General features: G+C 40.0%; 1 protein-coding gene across 8 annotated transcripts in view; it reads left to right on the forward strand.

Moving 5' to 3' along the window:
• The window catches only part of Ate1 (arginyltransferase 1), an 89,331-nt gene extending 67,544 nt beyond the window's left edge, over positions 1-21,787 (forward strand). For 7 of the 8 annotated variants that reach the window (XM_090345711.1, XM_090345717.1, XM_090345718.1 and 4 more), the window contains 2 exons: positions 11,506-11,626; positions 21,300-21,787. In XM_090345711.1, coding sequence (XP_090201837.1) covers positions 11,506-11,626; positions 21,300-21,478 — 300 coding nt within the window. In that variant the 3' untranslated portion in view covers positions 21,479-21,787. Of the gene's footprint in view, positions 1-11,505; positions 11,627-20,985; positions 21,164-21,299 lie in introns of those variants that run through there. The other variant, XM_090345712.1, reaches the window with a different exon arrangement.
• The last annotated feature ends 3,599 nt before the right edge of the window (positions 21,788-25,386 follow it).

The following is a 25,386-nucleotide window of genomic DNA, read 5'->3' on the forward strand; positions in this document are numbered from 1 at the left end:
AAAATGCCATCTCAGGAAATAAGCTAGGGTGGTAGCTCAGATCAAGCCACATAAGTCTGCAGTTAAGAGGATAGTGGTTCTGGGTCAACTGGGCACAATGTTAGTAGGATCTCATCTAAAACAAGGTGTAAACAGGGTACCTGTAATCTTAGCTAAGCAGGAGGCATAGGTTGGCTCCAGGCCAAAAAAAGGAAAAAGAAAGTGAGACTCTATCTGAAAAATAACTAAAGCAAAACTAGCCAGAGACATGACTCAAAAAGTAAAGTACTAGCCTCGCAGGTGTGAGGCCCTGAGTTCAAACTCCAGTAAAAGAAATATTAGAAAATTAAAAAAAATAAAAGATTATGCTTTGAAACAGTTTGTAAACTAATTAGTCAAACATTCATAAACTGGAATTTAGGAAGACATTGCTGATGCACTTTCAGTGTGTATGATCTCTGGCTTCAGCATTTTAACAAAAAGAATGCTAAAGGGCCAGGAGTTTGGCCTAGTGGTTAAAGTGCTTGCCTAGCATGCATGAAGACCCGGGTTTGATTCCTCGGTACCACAGACATAGAAAAAAGCTGGAAGTGGTGCTGAGGCTCAAGTGGTAGAGCTCTAGCCTTGAGAAAATCCAAAGACATTGCTCAGGCCCTGAGCTCAAGCCCAGGACTGGCAAAAAAAAAAAAAACAAAAAAACAAAAAACAACACAACTGAATACTAACTGGAGACATTTAAGATCCATCGATCCATCTAGTTTTAAGACTCTGATCCTCTTTTTAAGAAATAGCATTTGTCCCAATTTAGCTTACTCTAATAAATATTCGGTAAGCAACCATATAAGGAATTCTAAGGCACAAAGCATATGCAGAAATTTGTTTTTCCTACTCTGAAAAATGCACAATGGGACATGGTGGCAGAGGAGATGAGGCATCAGTTGATAAGGGGCATGTGTGGGCAGTTCAGTTGGTTGTGCTTACTCCCAGATCAGACTTTATGGTTAGACACCATGGTGCTGCCTCCCAGAGCAGCTGGACTTCATGTCCTTCTTATGTGCTCTCCACATGGTTCTGTGGCTCACTAACAGTGGCTTCTCTGACACTAACCTTAGCACTGAGTCTGGCAGGTGCACCCGGAATGCAGGAGAATAGCAGGAATGGTTCAGCCTGAGGACAGGAGCAGAATGCAAGGACTGTTCTTACACTTTGGTCTGGTTTCTTAAGGTGGAGTGGGCATTTGTCCATGGTGGGTGCCCCCCACCCTCCAACAGAAGAGAGCCTGTCCCCAGCTGTAATGCCCTGTGTACATGTAGTATGAAGCTGGTTGAAAGCTTACCTTTTGCCACTCTAGGGAACACAACTGACATCGGTTCTGTTCTGAGTGGTAGAATCCAGATTCATTTCAAGGCAGTATTGAATTGGAGGATTGGAGGTGGCTTTTTAGGGGGGGAAATATATATATATATATATATATATGTATGTATGTATGTATATGTATATATATATATATATATATATATGTCCTGCCAGCTGTAACTAAAGTATGACACTCATGCAGGCTATGCAATGTGTTTAATAGAAGATCTTCCTACTTGACTGTGAGGGTGAGAGAGGCATAAAGGGCCATGAATGGGCACTTGGCACCATCAGTTCTTTGTGGTGGAAGAGGGAGTATTCTAGCAGAACTTGGAGTTGGCCCCTCCTGTCATCCAGGTAAGGATTGCTTCTCCCCAGCTGGTGGCAGAGCCAGATTGCTTAGTGCTCATGTCTAAGCAGAAGCCTGAAACACAAATGAGCTTGTGAGGTGAATGACCGCACACACACACACACACACACACACACACACACACACACACGTAATCTTTAACAGAAATTAAAGAAGCTTTGGGTTGTACTATTCCTCTGAATATTTTCTTGGTTTTCATCATTCTAGTTTTTTTTCATCCCTTTCAACTTATGACCCTCAGTTTGAAATTAAATTTGGTCTGTAAGTTGATTCCCTGAATCTTTTCTTCACAGGCTTTCTTTGTGTTTTCTAGACGAAAATGGATTAACTCGGGGTTTTCAAAATAAAAGCAAAGAATATGATTAAAACTGAATTAGAATCATTATTCTCTGTTATTTGCCAATAGTAAAATAAATAGCTCAGTCTTAAAGAAGCTTTAAAGTAAGTCCTGGAGCCCTTCAGAACCCTTGAATTTTAATTAAAGAAACATAGAATACCATCACTTTGTTTTTCAGTGGAAAAAATATGTATTTTTAAAGTTTCAAAGCTTAGCATAGCCGCACATGGAGTGCATCTGTTGGCTGTTCAGAATTGGGACACAAATGGATTCAGATGTTTAGGGCCTGGTCTCAGCTCACCTCACCAGCTGAGTGTGGCACAACCCAAACACAGTTTCTGAAAACAGAGCAGCTAGAGTTACTTCTAAAGCGCTCTCTTGGGGATGGATAAAGTTAATCTCTGTTTATGTAATGGAATCGGGAGCAAGGGTCTGCTGCAGTGCTCTGCGGACAGATTCCATTGGTGTTGTCTTTCAGGGTAAGGGCTGGATTTAATAAGCCTGGGTTCTGACTTGCTTTCTCCTTGGGCACAGCCAGCCCACTCTAAAGGATCATCTTGAACTATTTTTGCTGAGGTATGGTTAGAACTTCTTTTAAGCAAATTGGTTTTAGTAAATCAACAGGTGTATTTTGGAACATGGGCTACTGATCATCTTTACCTGATAAAAGAGTTCAGTAATCTTTTCTATCATTGCTACTGGTATTTATTCTGATATGTGTTATAGGGAGGACTATGTATATTTAGGTAATTCTGTTTTTCAAGACTACTTACATTTTAATTTAACTTAAACTTTCAAAACAAATTCTGTTGGTTTAGCCTCATCTCAGATACTCATGAAATTCTTCCTATTTTACAGAATATTTATAAAATATTCTTGAGAGTGAAATCTCATAAAGATAATTGCTTTTGGGACCAGAGTTCAAAGGAAGGTCCTTTTGGTTTCGATTTGGAAACAGTAAAAACAAAATACCCTCAAAATGGCAGGGTGTGAATTGGTAACTTCAGTTTCATTGCAGTCCGCCAAGCCCATCCCCAGATGGTTCCAATTAGAAGCCAAGCATGCTAGCTTGGGTGAATATCATATGAAAGGATTTCTGTACTTTTCTGATGTTTTTTTCCTGAGAAAAAATAACAAAGTCTCAAATCCTTTAACCTTAATTAAAGAAAATAACTTGTCATTTGCATGTTGTTTAAATTTATGCAACTAAACACATAATATTCAAAGGAAATACTTACATGTCAGCTTGGAAATATGTAGTTCTGAATACATAGGGGCCCACATATTTCTTCTTAAAACCAAAAAAGGAAAAAATTATTTTAAAAAGACATCAAAGCTACTAAGAAATTCAGATCACAGATTTCTGAATTTAATCAGTGGTCTGGTTTTTTTTTGTTGTTGTTGTTTTGGCCTTGAGGCTTGAACTCTGGGCCTAGGCACTGCCCCTGAGCTCTTCAGTTTAAGGCAAGCACTCTACCACTTGAGCCACAGCACCACTTCTGATTTTCTGGTAGTTAATTGGAGATAAGAGTCTCACGAACTTTCATGTCTGGGCTGGCTTTGAATCCAATCCTTAGATCTTAGCCTCCTGAGTAGCTAGGATTATAGACCTGCTTACACCTGATTCTGGATTGGGGTGGGGGTAATTCTTTATTGTACAATAAATGCTAAAACTATTTTATCTCTGATCAATTGTACATCACTGTAAGAAATACTTTGATGGGGGGCCGGGAGTTTGGCCTAGTGGTTAAAGTGCTTGCCTAGCATGCATGAAGACCCGGGTTCGATTCCTCCGTACCACATATAGAAAAAAAAGCCGGAAGTGGTGCTGAGGCTTAAGTGGTAGAGCTCTAGCCTTGAGAAAGTCCAAGGACAGTGCTCAGGCCCTGAGCTCAAGCCCAGGACTGGCAAAAAAAAAAAAAAAAGAAATACTTTGATGGAAATCTAGGAAGACAGGAAATGTAACAAGATAAAAGAAACTATAATGAAAATTTCAAACCATGAGTTTCATAATGTTCTAGATAAAATACCAAATTATAGATGCACAGATGAACTTGAACCCTGCTTCAACATATCATTCTTTATGAAGAGGATAGATACTTGCTGATAGTAAATTTGGTTTTATGGAAATTGACATTTGTTCAGAGAGAAGTTGTGAGTTGGTGACTAGCTAGTATTACCATATTTTAAACTTCTGTAGGACACAGGGCTACACAACTAGCTAGAAAGATGAAAAATGGTTTTTCTTTTCAAGTCCTGTTGGGTAAACCTGATAGACATGTGTTTGGGAGCTCTGGAGGGAGATGGTTATGGTGGATCTGTATTTGCTGGCGTTGAGTGCCCCCCACCCCCCCCCTCTGAGAAACTGCTTCTCCAGAGGAAGCTGGGGCTCTGACCTCTGAGGTCCACCAACTGCTTGTTTCATAATCCCCCTTGCTCCTGTCAGTATTGTGTTGGGGCAGCTCTTCTGTCATAGGGAGCATCTCCCAAGGCCCAGCTCATCTTGCCTTGGAGGCCAAGTGAGTCCCAGTGCATTTGAGCTGAGCTTTGATACTTAACAATTTTAGACAGATTTTGCAAATACATGGAAAGAACTGTGAAGGGTTAGATTTAGATGTGGGATTAGAAGAAGAAAAATGTGCACCTCTGAGTTCACTGCCACTATGTGGTTTGTATAAGAATAGGTAATACCTGTTTAAAGTATTATCTGTTTAATACTTTTTAAGATATTACATACCTTAATGCAAGGGATACTCAGACATCTGCTATCTTAACAAACAGGAAGAAAGCATTATTGTTGCTATTATTACTAAGCAAACGGCATGCTCAGTTCAGAGGGCCTTTTTTTTTTTATACCTGTCAGTCATGGGGCTTGAACTCTGGGCCTAGGCACTGTCCCTGAGCTCTTCAGCTCAAGGCTACCACCCTACCCCTGTGCCTGGGTGTTATCTCTGAGCTCTTCAGCTCAAGGACCCTACCCCTTGAGCCATAGCCCCACTTCCTGTTTTCTAGTGGTTAATTAGAGATGAGTCTCAGGTTCCTTAGTATCCAGACTGGCTTTGAACCTTGATCCTCAGATCTCAGCCTCCTGAGTTGCTAGGATTATAAGCATGAGCCACCTCACCTGGCTAAGACGCCTAAGATAAGAGTCTCAGGAACTTTCCTGCCCAGACTGGCCTTGAACCCTGCTCCTCAGATTTCAACCTCCTGAATAGTTAAAAATTACTGATATGAGCCTCCAGCATCTGGCTAGAACAGATTTTGAAAATTTTTGTTTTGTCACCATATTTTAATTTTTTCTTCTATCTTTTTTTTTTTTTTTTTTTTGCCAGTCCTGGGCTTGAGCTCAGGACCTGAGCACTGTCCTTGGACTTTCTCAAGACTAGAGTTCTACCACTTGAGCCTTAGCACCACTTCCAGCTTTTTTCTATGCATGTGGTACCGAGGAATCGAACCCGGATCTTCATGCATGCTAGGCAAGCACTTTAACCACTAGACCAAACTCCTGTCCCTCCTATCTTTTTTTTTTTTTTATGGAGAGAAATAGAGTTTGGGTTTTACAAATAGTCTTAAGTAGTTTTCACTTTTCACCAGCATTGAATGTAGCAGCCATACTTTGAGCAGAACATTCACTTTTTGCTGACTTTGAGTATAATGCCACTTAGCCAGTTTGTTTTACTTTTATTTTCCTCCTTCAAGATAGTTTGTAAACATGAGAAGATTTCCTCAGCTCATTTTCCCTCAAGGACTTTGAACTAAGGGACTAGCTCTCATCATACATATTTAATAATGAACTTTAAGTATTCCCTCCCACATTTTTTAAACTGACATTTAACTTGCAGGCAGACATATTATTCTGAGGTGAGCTGCCCTCTGCCACAGCCCAGGTTGGCATAGTGCCTTTGGTGCTGAGGTTTTTCTGATTCTTGCTGTGATATACAGAGGCCCAGGGGGAATCTAGAGCACCTTTTCTGTAAGCTGTAAACACTGCTGGGTAAGCCCTGTCTACTCCTGTTGGACCAGTTACACAATTTGAAAAATGTAAGTACTTGACAACTATGTGGTAACTCAGACTTCTTCATTATAAAAAAGTCAGCACCCTAGGAAAGCATTAATCTGCTTTTTACCTCATTATTCTAATGTGAATGAGATACTTAGAGGTTGATTAAATATTTTTTCTTATTACCATAGGAAAGCATGTGCAAATTCTTAAGTAATTACATTTTTAATACAAACATTTCTCATTTTCTTAAAATAGTAGAAGGCATGGTTGATGTCAAATCCCTGTATTTTTCATTTATGTGATGCTGAGTCTCAGTTGAGCTTAGTTAGTACTCGAACCAGGTTAGGTTAGGAAGTAGGATGAGCACAGCGGTTTACTGCAGAACCCTGTTCTGTAGTGGCCTACACTAACGTGAAGTACTTGAGCCTGCACTTCAAAGAGAGCCATTGTTTAACCTGACTTATACCTCTGATTTCAGGAGATAAGCAGATACCAAAGCATCTATTTTTCTGATCTTTTAGTGAGGTAAATGTTTTAAAACAGTGATAACACTTGTAACTCAATGTACAATATTACTGTCAAAGAATGCTATAAAAATTTGAGAACTTTGAGAAGTTTTACCCTATCATACCTCATGAATTTTTTGTGTTCCGTAGTGCTGTACAACTCAGTCATTCTCGTTGGATTCCTATGACTGTTGCTTTTTTTCTTTTGCCAGTCCTGGGCTTGGACTCAAGGCCTGAGCACTGTCCTTGGACTTTCTCAAGGCTTAGCACTCTACCACTTGAGCCTCAGAGCTTTTTTCAATGTATGTGGTACCAAGGAATCGAATCCAGGTCTTCGTGCATGCTAGGCAAGCACTCTACCACTAGGCCAAACTCCCGGCCTGACTGTTGCTTTTTATTTTTTTAATCATCTTTGTTAAATGCAGTCAGTGGGTTAGGTTATTGATGAATCTGCATATCTGCATGGGAATTTTTTTTTTTTTTAGGAAAAATCCATTTTCCCTGAATGACATGATTGTACATGTCAGCAAGTTAGTTCTGACTTCCATCTTAAATTAGAAAATGATGTCATTTGTACATATTGGGTCTTTGTGTTAGGGATTGTTGTTTGTTTTGTTAACTTAAGACTATAGAGTTTAGTTATGAAGAAAAGAAGTGCTCAGGATGCATAGAGCTCACTCAGTAGTTATATCCACAGACACTGTACACACGCTAGGTTTAAGAGTCCATACTCAAGATTGTGGCATTACTGTCTCAGAATTACTGATAGGTAATAATCATTCTTCTCACCAAAAACTTAGATCTTCTTTCATGCTCTTTATCCTGAGTTCTGCAGATGCTTGTTTCCATTTTTCTATAATACCATCTCTCTACTAAAGACAGGTCCACCTTTCAGCAAATCTAAGACTTCCACTTTATCACTTTAAAAAATTAAACACAAGCCAAGGTATTAGTGACTTACACTTGAAATCCTAGCTGCTCAGTAGGTTGAGAGCTGAGGTTCAAGATTTGAAGCCAGGCTGGGCAGGAAAGTTTGTGAGCTCCAGAAATGGAGCTGTGGCTCCAGTGGTAGAGTGCTAGCCTTCAGTTGATCAAGGGCAAGGAAACAGTAGATCCCACAGGTTTTTAACACAACTAGCAACAAATTCAGGCCTAAGGGCTGCTTTCTGTGCCTGGCAGTATAATATGTACCCCTGTGGGAAGTTAAATTTTCTGGTGTTTGGGATTTCTTCAGGTTTTTTTTTTTTTTTTTTTTTTTTTTTTTTACCCTGCCTGGTCACAACTGCATGAAGTAAATCTGTGAATTAAGAAGGGCTTACTATATGTATGCTTTCCCCACTGTACATTCTTGGAATTCTCTTCTTTTATGTTCTGTCATCATGATATCAGTATGTGCCATTCCATTTTTATTAGTTTCCTTACTCATGTTGGCAATGTTTTTGTACCACGTAGGGAGCCCTTTTTAGCAAAAGGATCAGAAATTTCTGCAGATGGAGAGTAATGAGAAGAGATTAGATTTACCAGAGATTAATATATAAATCTTTAGTAGTTAAAAGTATGTGGCATTGGCACAAGACTAGACTGACAGATCAATGTGACAACCAGAAGGAGAACTCAGGATATATAAAAATTTAACACATTATCAAAGAAGTGTTTAAATCAGCAAAGAAAAGTAAGGTTATCCAAAAAATGATGTTGAGGCCTCTGAGTAAGAACATCTGAAAGAAATTAGGTTGGATCTTTTCTTTATACCCAAATACATTCCAGATGAAGCATAAATGTAAATATAAAGTTATGATTTATAAGAATACTAGAGAAAAGTATGTTTTTATAATATTCAAATGATAGTGGGATCTTTAATTATTGTACAGAGCCCAGATGCCTTCTTGAAAACTGATGAATTTGACCCCATATCAAATTTCCATGTGGACAAAGAGTACAACATACTAGGAAAATAACAGAAACATTTACAAGCCAGGAGTTAATATCCTTCATAGAGAGGGTTTTTTAGTTAGGAAGCCAGCAGTCTAGTAACAGAACAAGTGTGCAGCGAGCACACAATGGGCTGGAGACCTGAGTGCTGGGTTTTGTCCTCTCTCCTGCCTCTACTGGAGTGAAGGACACACTGACCTTCGCACCCACAGCCTTGTGTTCCACCTGACGTGATGTCCAAAATACATTGAGGCCTTCAGAATCTGCTCCTACTGCACCTCTGCATTGCTGCAGTGACCTGCTCTTTCCTCTACCTCACTTACCTGCTACTTGCCTGGATTCTTGTCTTTGCTCGTGCTATTCCTTTAACCAGACTTCCCTCATTCCTTTCCATTCTGCCTAGACAGTCTTTTAAGCTCCCAGTAAAATTGTGCATCCTTCTTGAACCTTCGGTATCCTCATAAGCAAGAATAAGTGTGTCTTCACACATTGTTTATTTGTAGTCTTCCAGTTCAGACACTTCCCAGTGTCTAGAGTAATGGAGGACAGGTCCTAATGTTCACTGTTCGTTTGTTTTCTGCCAGTCCTGGGGTTTAAACTCAGGGCCTGGGCACTGTCCTTGGGCTTTCTCAATGCTAGTGCTCTAACACTTGAGCCACACCACCACTTCTGGCTTTTCTGTGTACATAGTACGGAGGAATTGAACCTGGGTCTTCATGCATGCTAGGCAAGCATTCTACTACTAGTCCAGACTCCTGGTCCCTGTTTTTTTGTTTTGTTTTTGTTTTTTTGTTTTGTTTGTTTGGTTGGTTGATTGGTTTGGTTTTTTTTTAGTTGTGGGGCTTGAACTCTAGGCCTGGGTACTGTCCCGGAACTCTTCAGCTCCAGACAAGCGCTCTACCACTTGAGCTATGGTGCCACTTTACAGGTTTTCTGCTGGTTAACTGGAAATAAGAGTCTCATGGACTTCCATGCCTGAGCTGGCTTTGAACTGTGATCCTCAGATCTCAGCCTCCTGAGTAGCTAGGATTACAGTCGTGAGCCACTGGTGCCCAGCTCTGCTGTTCACTTTATACCTTTGTGATACTCACACGTAAGCTTGTTCTGTTCTGTCCCTTCCTCCCGTCCTTGCTTCCCTTCCCTTCCTCGCCTTTTTGTTAATATATGTTAATTATACATTAATAGTAATAGGTTTCACTATAGTACTTTCATACATGTATATGATATGCTTTGGTCATACTTAATCCTTTATGATCCTCTCCTTCCATCTGCTCCTTGGCTCTTCCCAAATAGTGGAACTTGCCTTTACTATGAGGAGCCATGTACTAGTGAGGAGCCCTTAAGCAGTATTTTTCATGGTGAGTTTATATTAGATAGTGTTCTTCAAACTGTGGTATGATCCATTTGCTGCTTTGTGAAAGCAGTTTTGGCATGGGTAAATATACTAGGTTTACTGCTTTCATTTAACTTATATCATTCTATTTTTATCTGTATGTTACCCATAAGTGAATGATTTTTTTCTTTATCATTCATTATATAACTCATTTTACATTTGGGGTATATAATTAAATTTAAATTTATCAAATTTTTACTAGTCCTGGAGCTTGAACTCAGGGCTTAAGCACTGTCCTTGGGCTTTCTCAAGACTAGAGCTCTACCACTTGAGCCACAGCACCATTTCCAGCTTTTTCAATGTTTGTAGTACTGAGGAATCGAACCTGGGTCTTTGTACGTGCTAGGCAAGCACTCTACCATTAAGCCAAACTCCCAGCCCCAAATTTTTAATTTTTAAAATATTTTTTTTGCTGGTTCTGGGGCTTAAACTCAGTGCCTGAGCACTATCCTTGGACTTTTCCTCAAGGCCAGCACTCTACCACTTGATCCGCAGCACCACTTCTGGCTTTTCCATGTATGTGGTACCAAGGAATCGAACCTGGGTCTTTGTGTATGCTAGTAAGCACTCTACCACTAGGCCAAACTCCTAACCCATAAATTATTTTCTTGAAACAGAATTTTTGAAGGATGCTTAGAGGATCATGAATGTTTCCTTGGAATTTTTATTGTTTTTTTTTTCATATATTTTTGTTCTCATTAATAGAAGGGTTACATTATATCACCAGATAGAAGGTGCATTACATCACATACATTGATACCCTTTCTTATGTCTTGGTCCCCAAATACGCATATATACAATATATCAGATAACAAGGTGAAATACTGTAACAATATGAGATAACCAAGGGACAGCAAAAGAGATAAGAGATAACCTAATACATTAAGGACAACAATCACTCATTATATGGCTTTTGTTTCTATATCCTAGAGGTCCTTTCTATATGGCCTTTTGTTCTATTGTAAATCTCTGCTAGGATTTTATTCTGTTTTAAAGAAAAACTTTTTAATTGTACATTTCCTAATTTATATTGTTTATAGAATTCTATTGATAAAACAGTAGTTTTTTTTTTTTAACACATTAGACTATTTAACTCAGTACCAGTTAAATATTTATGAAATTCCATTTTGGAAAGCAAGTTTGCTTTATACAGTTCTCTGTTGTGTTCTATTGAATACTGGGTTTTAAAACTAGATTTTGCATTGCCTTCTTTAATTTTATTTATTTATTTATTTTTTGTTGGTCCTGGGGCTTAAATTCGGGTCCTCGGCACTGTCCCTGAATTTCTTTTGCTTAAGGCTAGCACTCTACCTAGCCACAGCTCTACTTCCATAAAAACTTGATTTTGAAGCTAGGTATTTTTATCATCAGCAACAATTATTTAAGTATTTCTTATTAAAGTGTAGAAATTAAAAAATTCTAAATTAACAAATGCCTAAATGGCATTATGCCACTTTTAAAGAGCCCTTCTTAAGGTGTGGGGAGGGGACTTGCCAATGGTATGGTACAATCAAGCAGTTTCTGATTGACTGATTGTGATCCAGTCTTTTCTGGTTCTCCTGGAGCCTTGGAAGTTGGGAGTTGCTATGTTAATGATGCCCATGCTTTTTTTTTTCTTACTCTCCGTAGGGTCAGTATAGACCTTCTGACTTGCTGTGTCCTGAGACTTATGTGTGGGTACCCATCGAGCAGTGCCTGTCTTCACTTGAAAACTCCAAGTACTGTCGTTTCAACCAGGACCCAGAAGCAGGTATGTTTGGAGCATAGCTCATTTGGAAATGGTTGGCTTTGTGTTCACAATCTATGTGTGTCGTTGTGCCTCTTTGTGTAGGGGCTGTGGAACTTTTTATATATTGTAGAGTGGGGATGAGTACTTTTGCACACGTGTGTGTATGAGATGGGGAATATACATTTCCTGATAAATGGCCTTTTATGTGCTTTGCAGGCTGACAACCATTATCCAGTTTTTTTTTTTTTTTGCCAGTCCTGGGCTTGAGCTCAGGGTCTGAGCACTGTCCTTGGACTTTCTCAAGGCTAGAGCTCTACCACTTGAGCCTCAGCACCACTTCCGGCTTTTTTCTATGTATGTGGTACCGAGGAATCGAACCCGGGTCTTCATGCATGCTAGGCAAGCACTTTAACCACTAGGCCAAACTCCCGGCCCCCCATTATCCAGTTTTTGTTGTTATTGTTGTGAATAGGATCATGGACCAGGCCAAAATCAAGACCCTACTTGAAAAATAATAAAAGCATAAAAGCCTTTGGGCAGGCTCAAGCGTTAGGGCATCTGCCTAATCATCATGAGATCCTGAATTCAAGTCCCAGTACAATACCACAAGCAAATAATAAAAGGAATGCAAAGACCTCATGGAAAATAGTAAATGGAGAAAATCCAAAGACATGTAAGGTTTTCTTTAATCCTAAGGTGTACATTTTTTCTCATAATTTAAGGTTTTCATGTAAAAATTAGTTCATATAATTGTTACCTTCTTAAAAATGGAGGTTGATGGTACTACTTCTCACCCAAGGCAGAACTTGGTAAGGAGTGTCCCTCGGGCCAGATGGCTCACCAGGCTTCAGTGTTGGACATAGGGTTCCTAGACATTTGAGTTGGGTAGAGTAGACAGCTTTGTCTTACCATACCTTAAGTTATTAATCAGAATGTGAGTGTTTCAATCCTAGTTACACTTTATTGATCAAACAGATACATTGTTTTAAAAATTTATTAAATTCTTCTATTAGCTCTGAACTGAGGCCCATAACCAAAGCAAAAAGTTGTAGAGGAAGTATATAATATTCACTCTTGCCTTTCTCTTTGAAAACAAAAACAAATTTTCCTCTCAGCTGAGTGCCAGTGGCTCACATCTGTAATCCTAGCTGTGGCTCAAGTGTGAGAGCACTAGCCTTGAGTATAAGTAGCTCAGGGACAGTTCACAGGCCCGGAGTTGAAGCCCCCTGTAACTTACTAGGTTTTCTTTCTCATGCAGTAGCTCCTTGAATTGCTTATTATTTTTAAAGTGCCTTTACAACACTCAAAGCAAATTTGAGAATAGCTCCTCCAAGAACATGAAGGTTCTTTCCCATATGCTGAGTCTTTGGGACTTTGAAGAGAATAACTTAGTTTTTATCAACTCTAGATACTATTTGAAATCAGACTGTGTCCTGTTGTTTTGGGGGAAATTAAAATGCAGTTCTGTGCTGGAATGTATTGAGCCTGCTGTGAAACACAGTCAGGGAATATTTAGGTAGCAGCCTGTGAGAAATGCTCCTCCTCTCTAGGGCCAGTTTTACTTTGATATGATCCAAACTCTGACCCTAATGTGGGCTGTAATGTGAGCCAGCATGGTGCCGTGCTCAGTGAGGCTCATTTCTCCTCCTAGCTGTCTACAGATAGGTATTCTGTTTAAGGCGAGCTGATCACCATAGTCCTTTAGGAAACCAAGTATGGTTTCAGGTACATGAGTGGCTGATTGTCAGAAAAGTCCTAATTTCTACCCTAAATTGCTCTATCCTGCTTGAAATACCCTCTCCCAGTACCTTGTAGACCCTTGGTCTTGCTCTACCCATCCCTCTTTCCTTGGAGACTTGGGGATCTGTGGTTAGTAGTTTAACTAATGAGTGTGTAAAAAGTAATAACTTTTATTTACTACTTTGTGGCAAAGTGAAGTAGCTTGGGAAATTCTAAAAGAAACCATCTACTCCAGAGTTAGGAGTTAAATTTCTCAAACAATTTTCAAGCAAATGTCTATTAGATTGGTTTTTTGATTGATAGCTAAATATGTGTGCTGCAAAAGTTCTATATCATAACCATATCTTACTTTCTTTGCTTAAGTTGATCTTATTTTGTTTTATTTTTAACTGTAGTCGAAAATTTGCCCAAATGAGGAAGAGGTTGTAGCTTCATGGAAGAGTGCTTGCTCAGAATGCACAAGGCTCTAGCTTCAGGTTTTACAATGTGCCCCAATCCAAATGTTCAAAACCACTACTAAGAGGAATAATAAAGTGATTTGTTGCCCTGTGATATAGCATTAGTCATCATTAATGGTTATACTCTCCTTTGACCTTTTCCTGTAAATATGTCTGTGCATACTTTTAAAAAACAAAAGTGGTGGGCCCGGAGTTTGGCCTAGTGGTAAAGTGCTTGCCTAGCATGCACAAAGACCTGGGTTTGATTCCTCAGTATCAGGTACACAGAAAAAAGCTGGAAGTGGTGCTGAGGCTCAAGTGGTAGAGCTCTAGCCCTGAGAAAGTTCAAGGACAATGCTCAGGCCCTGAGTTCAAGCCCAGGACTGGTTAAAAAAAAAGTCATACTGTGGGTATTGAGGCTTGAACTTGGGTCTTGGGTACTCAGATTCATTCGGCTTCCTTGCTTACTGCTGGAACTCTCCACTTGAGTCATGCATCTTATTTGGCCTTTTACTAGTTAAAGATGGAATCTTAAAGATTTTTCTGTTCAGGCTACCTTCCAATTGCCATCCTCTGATCCTAGCCTCCTGAATAGCTAGGATTTACAGGTGTGAGCTGCTGGTGCCTGACATGCTATATAATTTTTTTTATAAGTACAATATTTTTTAGAGCCTCTTTCAAAGGATGAATTCAGATATTTTTGTTTCCACCTTCAGTTACAGTAGCAGCATATGCATTTTAGTTCAGATCAATATAGATTCGTACATACTTTGCGAAAAACTTCTAATATGTCTATATGTCCTAATATGTCTAAATAAGCTATACACTATTAATAAAGCTTTCAAATTTAACTTTACTGTGAAAATAGCAATACCTAATTTGGACTTACTGCTTTATACATTCTCCCATGTAGACTTTTTAGGACACTAACTACCCACCAGGTTGCTGAAACTAATGAAAGCAGCTTTTCCCTAGTTTAATCCCCCAAAGTGCAAAGGCTCTAATTTGTGTTGTTTCTTTATCCATTCTTTTTACTTTCCTTCTTCCTTGCTGGCATTGTTTCCTGGCAGTTTTTCTATGCTTCTTCAGTTTATCTAGCATACCTTCTACTCTGACCCTCTCCTCTGACCTTCTGCTCTGAGCCTTTGTGTGAGAACTCCAAGCTCTGACTTCACATTTAGTTCTAACTTTTCTCAGTGTAGAGTTCTGTCTCATGGAAAGAGTAGGTTGTTAACATGTGACAGTTGGTTAAGAAAGAGTGTAATCAGAGTGCTCCATAATAATAGTAGTGCTATTTGAACTTTTTCATTGGGTTTTTTTTTCACCTGTCATCTGTACCAGCCTTATAAACCAAAAGCGAATTTTTGCTCATATGGAAGCTTTGATCTTCATCTTAAATTAAGGCCATGTAATTCCTCAAACCTTTGAATTAAACCAAAACTATTTTTTTCAGGTTAATGACATTGCTTAATTTTTTTTTACCTTGACCCATATATACTTTGAAGTTAATAGTATTAGGAATGTGGGGGCTTCGATACTGAGACAGACTGCGTAAATGTAAATTGGTTTATTTGAACCAGTTTGTTAAATTTACATAATTCTTGTCATTTAAAATATGTGGTTTTTACCAGGCACTGTTGGCTTATACCTGTAATCCTGAGATGTGAGGATTGAAGTTCAAAGCCAGCCAGTACTGGAAAATCCATGAGACTCTTATCTCCAATTAATCACTAAAAAAGTCAGAAGTGGAACTCTGGCTCAAGTGGTAGAATGTGCTAGCATTAAGCAAAAATACTTAAGCTATCTGGAGTCACGTTTTTAATATCTTTATGTGTGCTCCCAACTATTTTTAATACCTTGGAATGTTATATCCATTATTGTGAATTTTTTGATACAACAAAGGGCCTTTTGCTATGTAGCTCTTCCCACCCCCACCCCCCCACCCCGGGCTTGAACTCTGGGCCTGGACACTGACCCTAGGCTCTTCAGCTCAAGGCTAGTGTTTTACCACTTGAGCCACAGCATCACTTCCAGTTTTCGGTGGTTAATTGGAGATAAGAGTCTCACAGACTTTCATGCTGGCCTGGCTTTGAACTGTGATCCTCAGATCTCAGCCTCCTGAGTAGCTAGGAATAGAGGTGTGAGCCACTGGGCCCAGCCATGTAGCTCATTTTTTAAATGACAGTTTTCCAACTGTGTTCAAAAAGACTGAGAAGTTGGGCCGCTGGCTCACGCCTGTAATCCTAGCTACTCAGGAGGCTGAGATCTGAAGATCAATGTTCAAAGCCAGTTTGGGCACTAAAGGTGACTCTTATCTCCAGTTAACCTCTAGAAAAGGGGAGTGGGGCTCGGCTCAAGGGTAGGGCGGTAGCCTTGAACTGAAGAGCTCTGGAACAGCGCCCAGGCCGAGATCAAGCCCCATGAACCACCAAAAAAAAAAAAAAAAAAGACTTGAGAAAGTAAGAGGAAACATTTAGTTGATCTGTACTTTCTGAGTATGTAGTGAATGGTGTTAACAGGCCAACTTTACTCTTGGAAAGCATGCTTGAGAACAATGTGTTTAAACTTATAATTTTCAGGGAAGACAATATTTAGAAGTTAAAAAAAAAAGCAGTACTTTGTAGCTTTACTCTGCTTTTTTATTCACAACATTATTTTGTTGTTTTCCAAAATCCATTAGAAGAATAATTTGAACCTAAACAATATTTATCAAAAAGTTTGGATTCAAAGCTATATAGACAGCTCTCTGGTTCTGTCAGTTGAGCTGTATAGAAAATGCCTGAGATAGCAGACGAGTTCTGAAAGACTTTAGTTCTGAGACTTGGTGAGTAGATAATGTAGATGGTGTTGTCCAGAGGCTTTCTGGATTGGTGATAGAATTTTGCCTTGATGACTTGGTTTCTACCTAACTTGCATATGTATTTTAGCACAGACAGGGATAATAGTATTCTTAATTGTAGTTCTCCTGGCACTTTTTTTTTTCCTTCCATATATTTTTATTGTAATTAATAGAAGGGTTACATTATATTCACCAGATAGAAGGTATATTACTTCACAAACATTAATACCCTTTCTCATGTCTTGTTCACCATTTCCCTCCCCCCACCCCCGCCCCTCATCTTATTTTCCCCCTTCCCTATCCTTTTTTAAATAACCAAATACGCATATATACAATATATCAGATAACAAGATGAAATACTGTAACAATATGAGATAACCAAGGGACAACAAAAGAGATGAGAGATAACATAGTACATTAAGGACAACAATCACTCATTATATGGCTTTTGTTTCTATATCCTGGAGGTCCTTTCATTCAGCGTCATACAATTGGCCTTATGTATCTAGGTTTTGTTCTATTGCAAATCTCTGCTAGGAGAGCCCAAGGTTCCTACTGATTATGACAAATGAGGGAAACCATTGAGCCTATGTTCCTTTGAGTCTGGCTTACTTCACTTAATGATTTTTTCTGTCCTTCCATTTCCTTACAAATGGGGCAATGTTATTCTTTCTGACAGCACCATAGAATCCCATTGTGTATAAATACCACATCTTGTTGATCCACTCATCAACTGAGGGACATCTGGGTTGGTTCCGTATCTTTGCTATGGTAAATAGTGCTGCAGTGAACATCATTGTGCTAGTGGATTTAGTATGTCCTTGTTTCTGGATGATTGGGTAAATGCCAAGTGGTGGAATTGCTGGGTCATAGGGGAGCTTTATGTTTAGTTTTTAAGGAACTGCCATACTTTTTTTCATAGTGGTTGAATAAATTTACACTACCACCAACAGTGTAGTAGTGATCCCTCCTGGCCGCATCCCCTCCAGCATCTGTTATTAGTTTCCTTGATCCTGGCCATTCTAACTGGAGTGAGTTGTTTTGATTTCTCCTGGCACTTTTTCATTGTTAAAAATGTTTTGGTTCATAGTAGGCATGAAATGAAAATGAACATCAAAACCATTAGGTCATTTGGGGAATTTCTGTCAGCAGATAATAAATGGATTTGTTCATAAAGGGGACTATTGAAAGCACAAAGGATGCTCTGAGGTAGATGAACATGCCATTGGACTGCACAAAAGATGGTGGGAATGTGTGAAGACAAAAGCAAAAAATACCAAAATATAGCCCAATGGTGTTTAAAGAAGACATGTCTTCCTCTGAGCAGGAGAGGATGTGCTAGAGGAAACATAGCCTGTAGCAAAGCTTCTTCTCTTGGTACTTTTTGCTTATCTCCTTGGAAAAGGAGCTTGCTTTGTGGAAGTGGATTTCATGTTCTAGTGTAGTAACCAAAGATACCAATGTCAAAACTTTTAGTTGATTATTGGCATTGAATTTATGACTATTAATCACATTTTGGGGCAGTAACAACACTATTTATAGATCATAGCAGTCTCAAACATATCTGTAAATCTGCTCAAGCAATTACTTTTGGCTGTAGTTTGCTATCAGACTAAATTTTCCTTTCCACACATATCACTTCCCAAGGTTTTTACTGGTAACTGAAGAATCTGGAGTCTGAATACAGAGTATGAAGCAAGGTGCCTTGCTTTCTAGAATTCTCACTGGCCTAAATAAGGGCTGCAACAAGGATGGGGGCGGGGCATTGTACAGACTACAAACACATTTGACCTCATATGTCAGGGCACAACCACAGACCCAGACATGTCAGTCCATTTAAGATAACATTCAGGCTTGTGAGTATCAGGTATCTCTGAGGCCAAAATGTGTTCTGTGATTTGGGTTGGATTCCATCCCCCAAATATTCTAAAATTTATAATCTGAAACAATTCCAAAAGGTCATCCTGGCTTGAGACAGGATCTGGCCTTGAACTCTCATAGTCACCCGTCTCAGGCTCCAACTGCTGGGATTTCAACTACAGCTGGCTGATGCCAAGCATTTTGGATCAGGGGCACGCAGCCTGTGCCAGGCATTTAACTAAAGCAACAGTTGTTGTTCTATGCCTTTGCTTTTGTGGTAATAGTTTTTCAGTGTTTTGTGGATATAATTTAACGTAAGTCTACAGCCACTGGCCCTACCACAAACATCTGTAAGTGCACAGGGTGCTTTTCAGTATCATAGATGCTGAGGAAAACACCAGTGCTTGGAGTGGATTCAGACCCGTTTTTGTTTTTGTCGTTCGTGGAGCTTGAACTCTGGACCTGGGTGTTGTCCCTGAACTCTTCAGCTCAAAGCTACTACCGTACCCTTGGAGCCTCAGTGCCATTTTTGGTTTTCTAGTGGTTAATTGGAGATAAGAATCTCCAAAGCCCGGGCTGGCTTTGAACCTCCATCCTCAGATCTCAGCCTCCAGAGTAGCTAAGAATTCAGGTATGAGTCACCACACCCGGCTCAGACCAGTTTTTTGTTGTTGTTGTTTTTTTTGTTTTTTGGGTTTTTTTTGCCAGTCCTGGGCTTGAGCTCAGGGCCTGAGCACTGTCCTTGGACTTTCTCAAGACTAGAGCTCTACCACCTGAGCCTTAGCACCACTTCTGGCTTTTTTCTATGTATGTGGTACCAAGGAATCGAACCTGGGTCATTGTGCATGCTAGGCAAGCACTCTACCACTAGGCCAAATTCCCGGTCCTTTTATTTTTTTTTATTAAAGAATTTATTAACATTGATTTTTATATCATATTTCAAATGACATGTTTAACAAACATGTCAGGAAGGGAATCTCTATATACAATTACTGGCACTTAGATATTAGAACATAATTAAAATTAGACTGAGGGTTTGTATGTCATAGATACATATTAATCTATGTAATAACACATGTTTATAGAGTCATAAATTTTTAGGTCTATATAGTTGTTTATATTTCCAATACCATGTCCATAGCATTGGGTACACAAATATTGAGTCAACTCTTGTACTATTTGGATACTCTTGCACTATTTGGATACTATTAAGGATACCGTGCGCCTTTTGTTCCTTTGGTCAGACCAGTTTTTAAAATCAGAAACTTCTGGGTAGAACTTCTAGAGAGGACTTCTAGAGATATTTTGGCATTTAAAAAAAAAAAAAGCCAGGCAAGGTGGTTCACGCCTATAATCCTAGCTTTGAAGAGGCTGAGATCTGACGATCACAGTTCAAAGCCAACCTCGATACTATAAAACCATGAGACTCTTATCTCCATCTAACCACAAGAAAACAGAAGTGGCACTGTGGCCCCTGGGGTAGGGCAGTAGTCCTGAGGTGAGGAGCTCAGGAACAATGCCCATGCCCAGGAAGTATGGTGGTAGCCTTGAGCTGAATAGCTCAGGGACAGCTCCCAGGCCCAGAGCCCAAGCCCAACCAAAGACCATAAAACAACAACAAAAAAAACAACTCAGATGAGTCCAGCATGGAGTTTGGCAGGAGGGCTATGTCTGTGGCTCTAGCATGATTCTTACAAGTGAACCTGCTAAGTCAGCGATTCAAAAATGTTCTTTATTTTAGCTGACAGTACATTATTCTCCACATTAAAAGCAACTCCAATAATAGAAGCCTGGAAGAATGGCTTGCAATGTGCTTTTATGTAAAGTCTGTACACATTGGCAGCCCCAGGCTGGGATGGCAGCAGCTCTGTTGCATGAAGCCTGCATGAACTGTTACCCAGCTCCTCACTTTTTTTTTTTTTTTTTTTTTTTGCTGAACCAAAGTTGTCTTACCTTCAAAACTGAAGATAGGGGGCCAGGAGGTTAGCCTAGTGGTAGAGTGCTTGCCTAGCATGCACGAAGACCTGGGTTCGATTCCTCGGTAATACATACATAGAAAAAAGGCAGAAATGATGCTGTGGCTCAAGTGGTAGAGCTCTAGCTTTGAGAAAGCCCAAGGACAGTGCTCAGGCCTGAGTTCGAGGCCCAGGACCGGTAAAAAAAGAAAAAAGAAAACCCTGAAGATAGAGCTCCTGCTGGTACAGCTATGTTGTAGGCTGCTGCAGGCTGAAGGAGAGGTCAAAAACCAGTCAGAAGACAACAGTCTTGAGAAGTTCCTGGAAACTCACAGAATGCTTCTATTTGTATCCTACTGGCCAGAACTTGGTTGTGAGGGCACATCTGGCTATAGGGAAGGCTGGCATTCTTCTGGGTAGATTCTGTGCCCTGATATACACTGGGGTTGTTTTCCTTTTAATAAAAGAAGATAGAGTCCTATAGCAGGAGCCACCACCACAGTACAGTGTCCATGAAAGCTGTGAGATCCTTCCCTCTGCCTCTCCCAGAATCAAGTAGCCAAGGCCGGGCTCCCACACCCACTGAGTCAGCTGAAGCTCCAGACAGGATGCTAACAGGAGAGAGGCAGACTATTATAACAGTCGGACCCTGGAAAGATGCTGGAGATTTGTAAACTTTATTGTGACTCTACTTCAAGTTCATCTCTCACACTGCAGGATGTTTATTATCTTCCAGTGAGGTACTTACTATTTATTATTATTAATATGCTCAGTGAATGTACTGGGCAAAATGTGCCTGCTAACTAAGAAATATAAGTTATTTGTTACATGGCTTGCTGATCCCCAGTTTTTTGTTATTGCAGTGGATGAAGGTCGAAGCAAGGAACCTGACCGGTTGCAGGTGTTTTACAAGAAAGCCATCATGCCTTACGGTGTTTACAAGAAACAACAGAAAGATCCAAGTGAGGATGCCACAGTGCAGCAGTACGCAAGCCTGGTGGGGCAGGCGTGCTCCGAGAGGATGTTACTGTTCAGGAACTGATGTGCTTCATGCCCTCAGCGTGGCCCCTCAGCCCTGCCCTCCCTGCCGTGTGCCACCCGTGTCCGTGTCCAGGGACACCGCAGCTCCCACCATGCAAGTGGCTTCATGTTGACTGTCCTACAGCCTTCCCAGCACATTTGTGACAGTGCATTTGTGAGAATCTCATGGTGAATACAAAGATTTTTTTAAGTATGTTATGACATAGCCTCATAGTGGAGGTTTGTCATTTTAGAAGTTTGTTTCTGTCAGAAGATAGGCTAAACTTCACTAATTACTATTTTAGGAAGTAAAATTAAGAATTGAATCCAAGTAATTTTATCCCAGTTGTGTTGTTTTTTTACTATTAGAGGCATCGAGAATATTTCCTTGGTGCACTGAGGTATTCTTCAGTACAGGGGCGAAGGTGGGAAGTCTGCCTTCTAGACAGTGAGGCTGTGCAGTCACTGTCACCATCGAGGGCAGGTGTGGAGTTATAATACAGGACTTGAAGTACAAAGATTAGAAGATCTCAGGTTCACACTGTCTGTCTGTCTGTCCAGGACAGTCTAACTCCTCTATGGTTCACCTTCCCCCTAGATTGAACTGTTATGAGTATTCCCTTTTGCTCTCAAAGTCCCCTTGTTAGGACAGCAAATTCTATAATCATCCTAGTGACGTAGTGGTTCTGTTTAAAAGTCTAAGCAACAGAAGTTTTGAAGGAGGGGCTGGGAGTTTGGCCTAGTGGTAGAATGACCAGGATTCGATTCCTCGGTACCACATACATAGAAAAAAGCTGGAAGTGGTGCTGAGGCTCAAGTGGTAGAGCTCTAGCCTTGAGAAAGTCCAAGGACAGTGCTCAGGCCCTGAGCCCAAGCCCAAGCCCAAGCCTGGCAAAAAAAGAAAAAAAAAACCAAACAAACAAGTTTTGAAGAAAACATTTCTTGCTTGATCTCAACCTCGCTGTAAGGAAGTACATCTAGACTTCATTTCTGGGGCTCTGGATGCTTGTCTTCCAGTTTGGTGAATCTGGTTGGCACCCAGCTGTTCTCATTCAAGTCAGTAGGATCATTCTGCGCTCTCTGCCTCTTTTCTAGCCCCCTGGTTGTGAGTTCGGGATTAGGCGCTGCCCTTGGGACAGGAAGCAGAGATTAGTCCTTTTTCCCTCTCACATGTTTTGTTGAGCTATGGCATGCTCATGTCAAGGCAGCAGGCCCTGGACTGGGTGCAAGGAGAGCATCAGGCATGGTGAGGGTGGAAGTGAGGATGGTGAGGCTTTCTGTGCCCTTTCTCAGCAGGTTGCTCTTTGGATGCCAACAGCTCTGCTACCCAGCCCTTTTCAGACCCCTTTGCCTACTTTTCTGCTTTCTACAGTTCTTTTTAAAAGCCATATAAAACTTCATAGTTTGTAACCTGTTCTCCAAAATTCATGGAATTTCAAGAAAACATTAGTAGTAATGTTTACCAATTTAGAATTTAAGAAGGGAAGCCTTTTCCTCTGATTGCAAGCATCCTGTATTCTCAGTGTTGCTGGAGGTTTGTAAATCTCTCAGGAGAGTAATCTCCAAAGAGAAGGCTTAAAGACTAACTTGAAACTGCCTTCAAAACTGAGAGAACTTTGGCACCTCCTTCAGAATCTTGTTTTTCTTTTTCCCCTATATAGTGAAGGCAACTTTATTTTATGACTTTTCGATATAATGATACTCACTATAAGCAATGAAAATATTAAGCAAAGTAAGCAAAACTAATCCAAAATCCTGTCCAGAGGGGGAAGAAGAACTGTTGCTGTGTGTATACATATGTACGCATAGGTAGACACACACCTTTCATATAAACTCTGCTGCATATGCTGTTTGTTTCTAAAACAGTACCTTACGAATGTGTGTGTGAAATTAAGAGAAAGTTCAAAGTAAGAGTGCAGAAAGTGTGGCCCATAATGAGTTATTAGATCAGAGCGGGGCACCCGTGGTGGCAGCGTGTGGGTGGGATCCATGCGTCTTCCCATGACTGCCGAGTTTAGGTTGGGGCTTTTCTGTCTGTACTCACAAGCTGCCCTAGGATAGCATTCTAGGTTGGCTGTCCAGCAACTTGAGCATACATGACTCTTCTCCATCCCTGTGCTCAGGCTGGTGGGCTTTTGAGAAGGGTGTTGACCCTAGTGGTCCCAGTATTTTCAAGGACATGTGTTTGTTCTTCTGAGCCCATGACTCGGTGACCCTCCTAGTGGCCAAGTGAATGTACAGATGGCTGGAAAGGACAAACAGAAAGTGACCAAGCTTTGTCATTTGGGACACCTGAGTTTTTTTCCTCTAAAGAGGAAAAGATGTAAACTAGTTTACAAGGCAAGAAGCTTTGCATTTGCAATCTTAGTGTTTTAGTTTCCTTCTCATTTCAGATCAGTTCACATCTGCCTCCCTGCCTTGGAGCAGAGATGTAATCTTGACTCCCCCATGCTACTGTCTATATTTAAATTATTTCAGTTCTGTGAGATTTTCATTATTTTTGTTAAATATATCCTGAGCACTTTTTTATATTCTAAAATATAGAGGCTATATTATCAGACAAATATATTCATTTGATTGAAGTATCTAGGTAAGAATTATTGTGTATTTTTTCATTCAGATATCTTATCCTATTGTTATTCATCATTCTGCAAATGCCTGTTTTGTGTGTTTTCTTAACATATCACTATCTATTATGAAAAATAATCTTTCCAGATTTCTGAACAGTAAATGATTTGGTTTTATAGATTTTGATTTTATAGTAGGAATAAAGGTGAGAGAGAGAATATGAGCAGCTAACCCAACTGTGTGCATTGTGGCTAACATGAAGGAAATGAAGTAAAAAGAGTTGGAAATGTTTGAATTACAATTTATTCAAATGTGGGTCTGTAGGAAACCAGTGGTTCTACAGCAAACTGAGGATTGCATGTGGTACTTTTGCTCTTGTGTATGCTTTTTTCATCCGTCCACTTGAAAATAAAGCTGTTTCTATCTGCAGTGACTCTTGCGGTCGTTACTTAGGAAACAACATTTTCATCTTTGAAATTCTTGAATATTGCCTGGATGCATTGCTAAAGTGGTAGAGTTCCTGTCCAGCAAGCACAAAGCCAAATTCAAACCTTAGTACCACCGATAGGTGTGTGTGTGTGTGTGTGTATTCTTTTTTTTATTGTAATTAATAAAAGGGTTACATGATATTTGCCATATAGAAGGTGCATTAATTCACATACATTGATACCCTTTCACATGTCTTGGTACCCTTTACCCTCCCCCCTGTGTATGTATTCTTGATACGTTTTTCTCTAGTGAATACGTAGAAAAATCATGCTATCTTTGTTACAAATTTTATTTATTTATTTATTTATTTGCCAGTCTTGGCTTGAACTCAGAGCCTGAGCACTGTCTTTGGGTTTTCTCCAGGCTAGAGTCCTATCACTTGAGCCACAGCAACACTTCTGGTTTTTTCTATGTATGTGGTACCAAAGAATTGAACCTGGGATCTTCATGCATGCTAGGCAAGCACTCTACCACTAGGCAAACTCCTGGCTGGTAAATTTTAATTTCTGTAATTAGAGTTCTAGACCATTTGATGAGCTAAATCAAAGTACAATGAGTTCCCAATGAGTGGAATACAGGTAAATCGCACTGAAGTATCATGTTTTCATTGTCACGTGGCACTATTTGCCAGGCTGTACAGAGATGCTGCCATTACCTAAGTCAGGTAGTATGTACAATTCCTTTTCCCTCCAAATCCCCCTCCCATCCCTGCCCATGAGCTGCATGGTTCATTTTTATATCATGTGTAATAAATACCATGATTGCATTTGTTCACTTGATCTTCCTCCATTTGTCTTCCCTAAAGACACAAAGGGAAAAAATGCAAAACTACTACTAACAGCAAAAATAATGTTTCCATTTCTTGAAATTTGT

The sequence above is a fragment of the Megascapheus bottae genome, chromosome 15, assembly GCF_031878675.1.
Source record: "Megascapheus bottae isolate mThoBot1 chromosome 15, mThoBot2.hap1, whole genome shotgun sequence".
Lineage (NCBI taxonomy): Eukaryota > Metazoa > Chordata > Mammalia > Rodentia > Geomyidae > Megascapheus > Megascapheus bottae.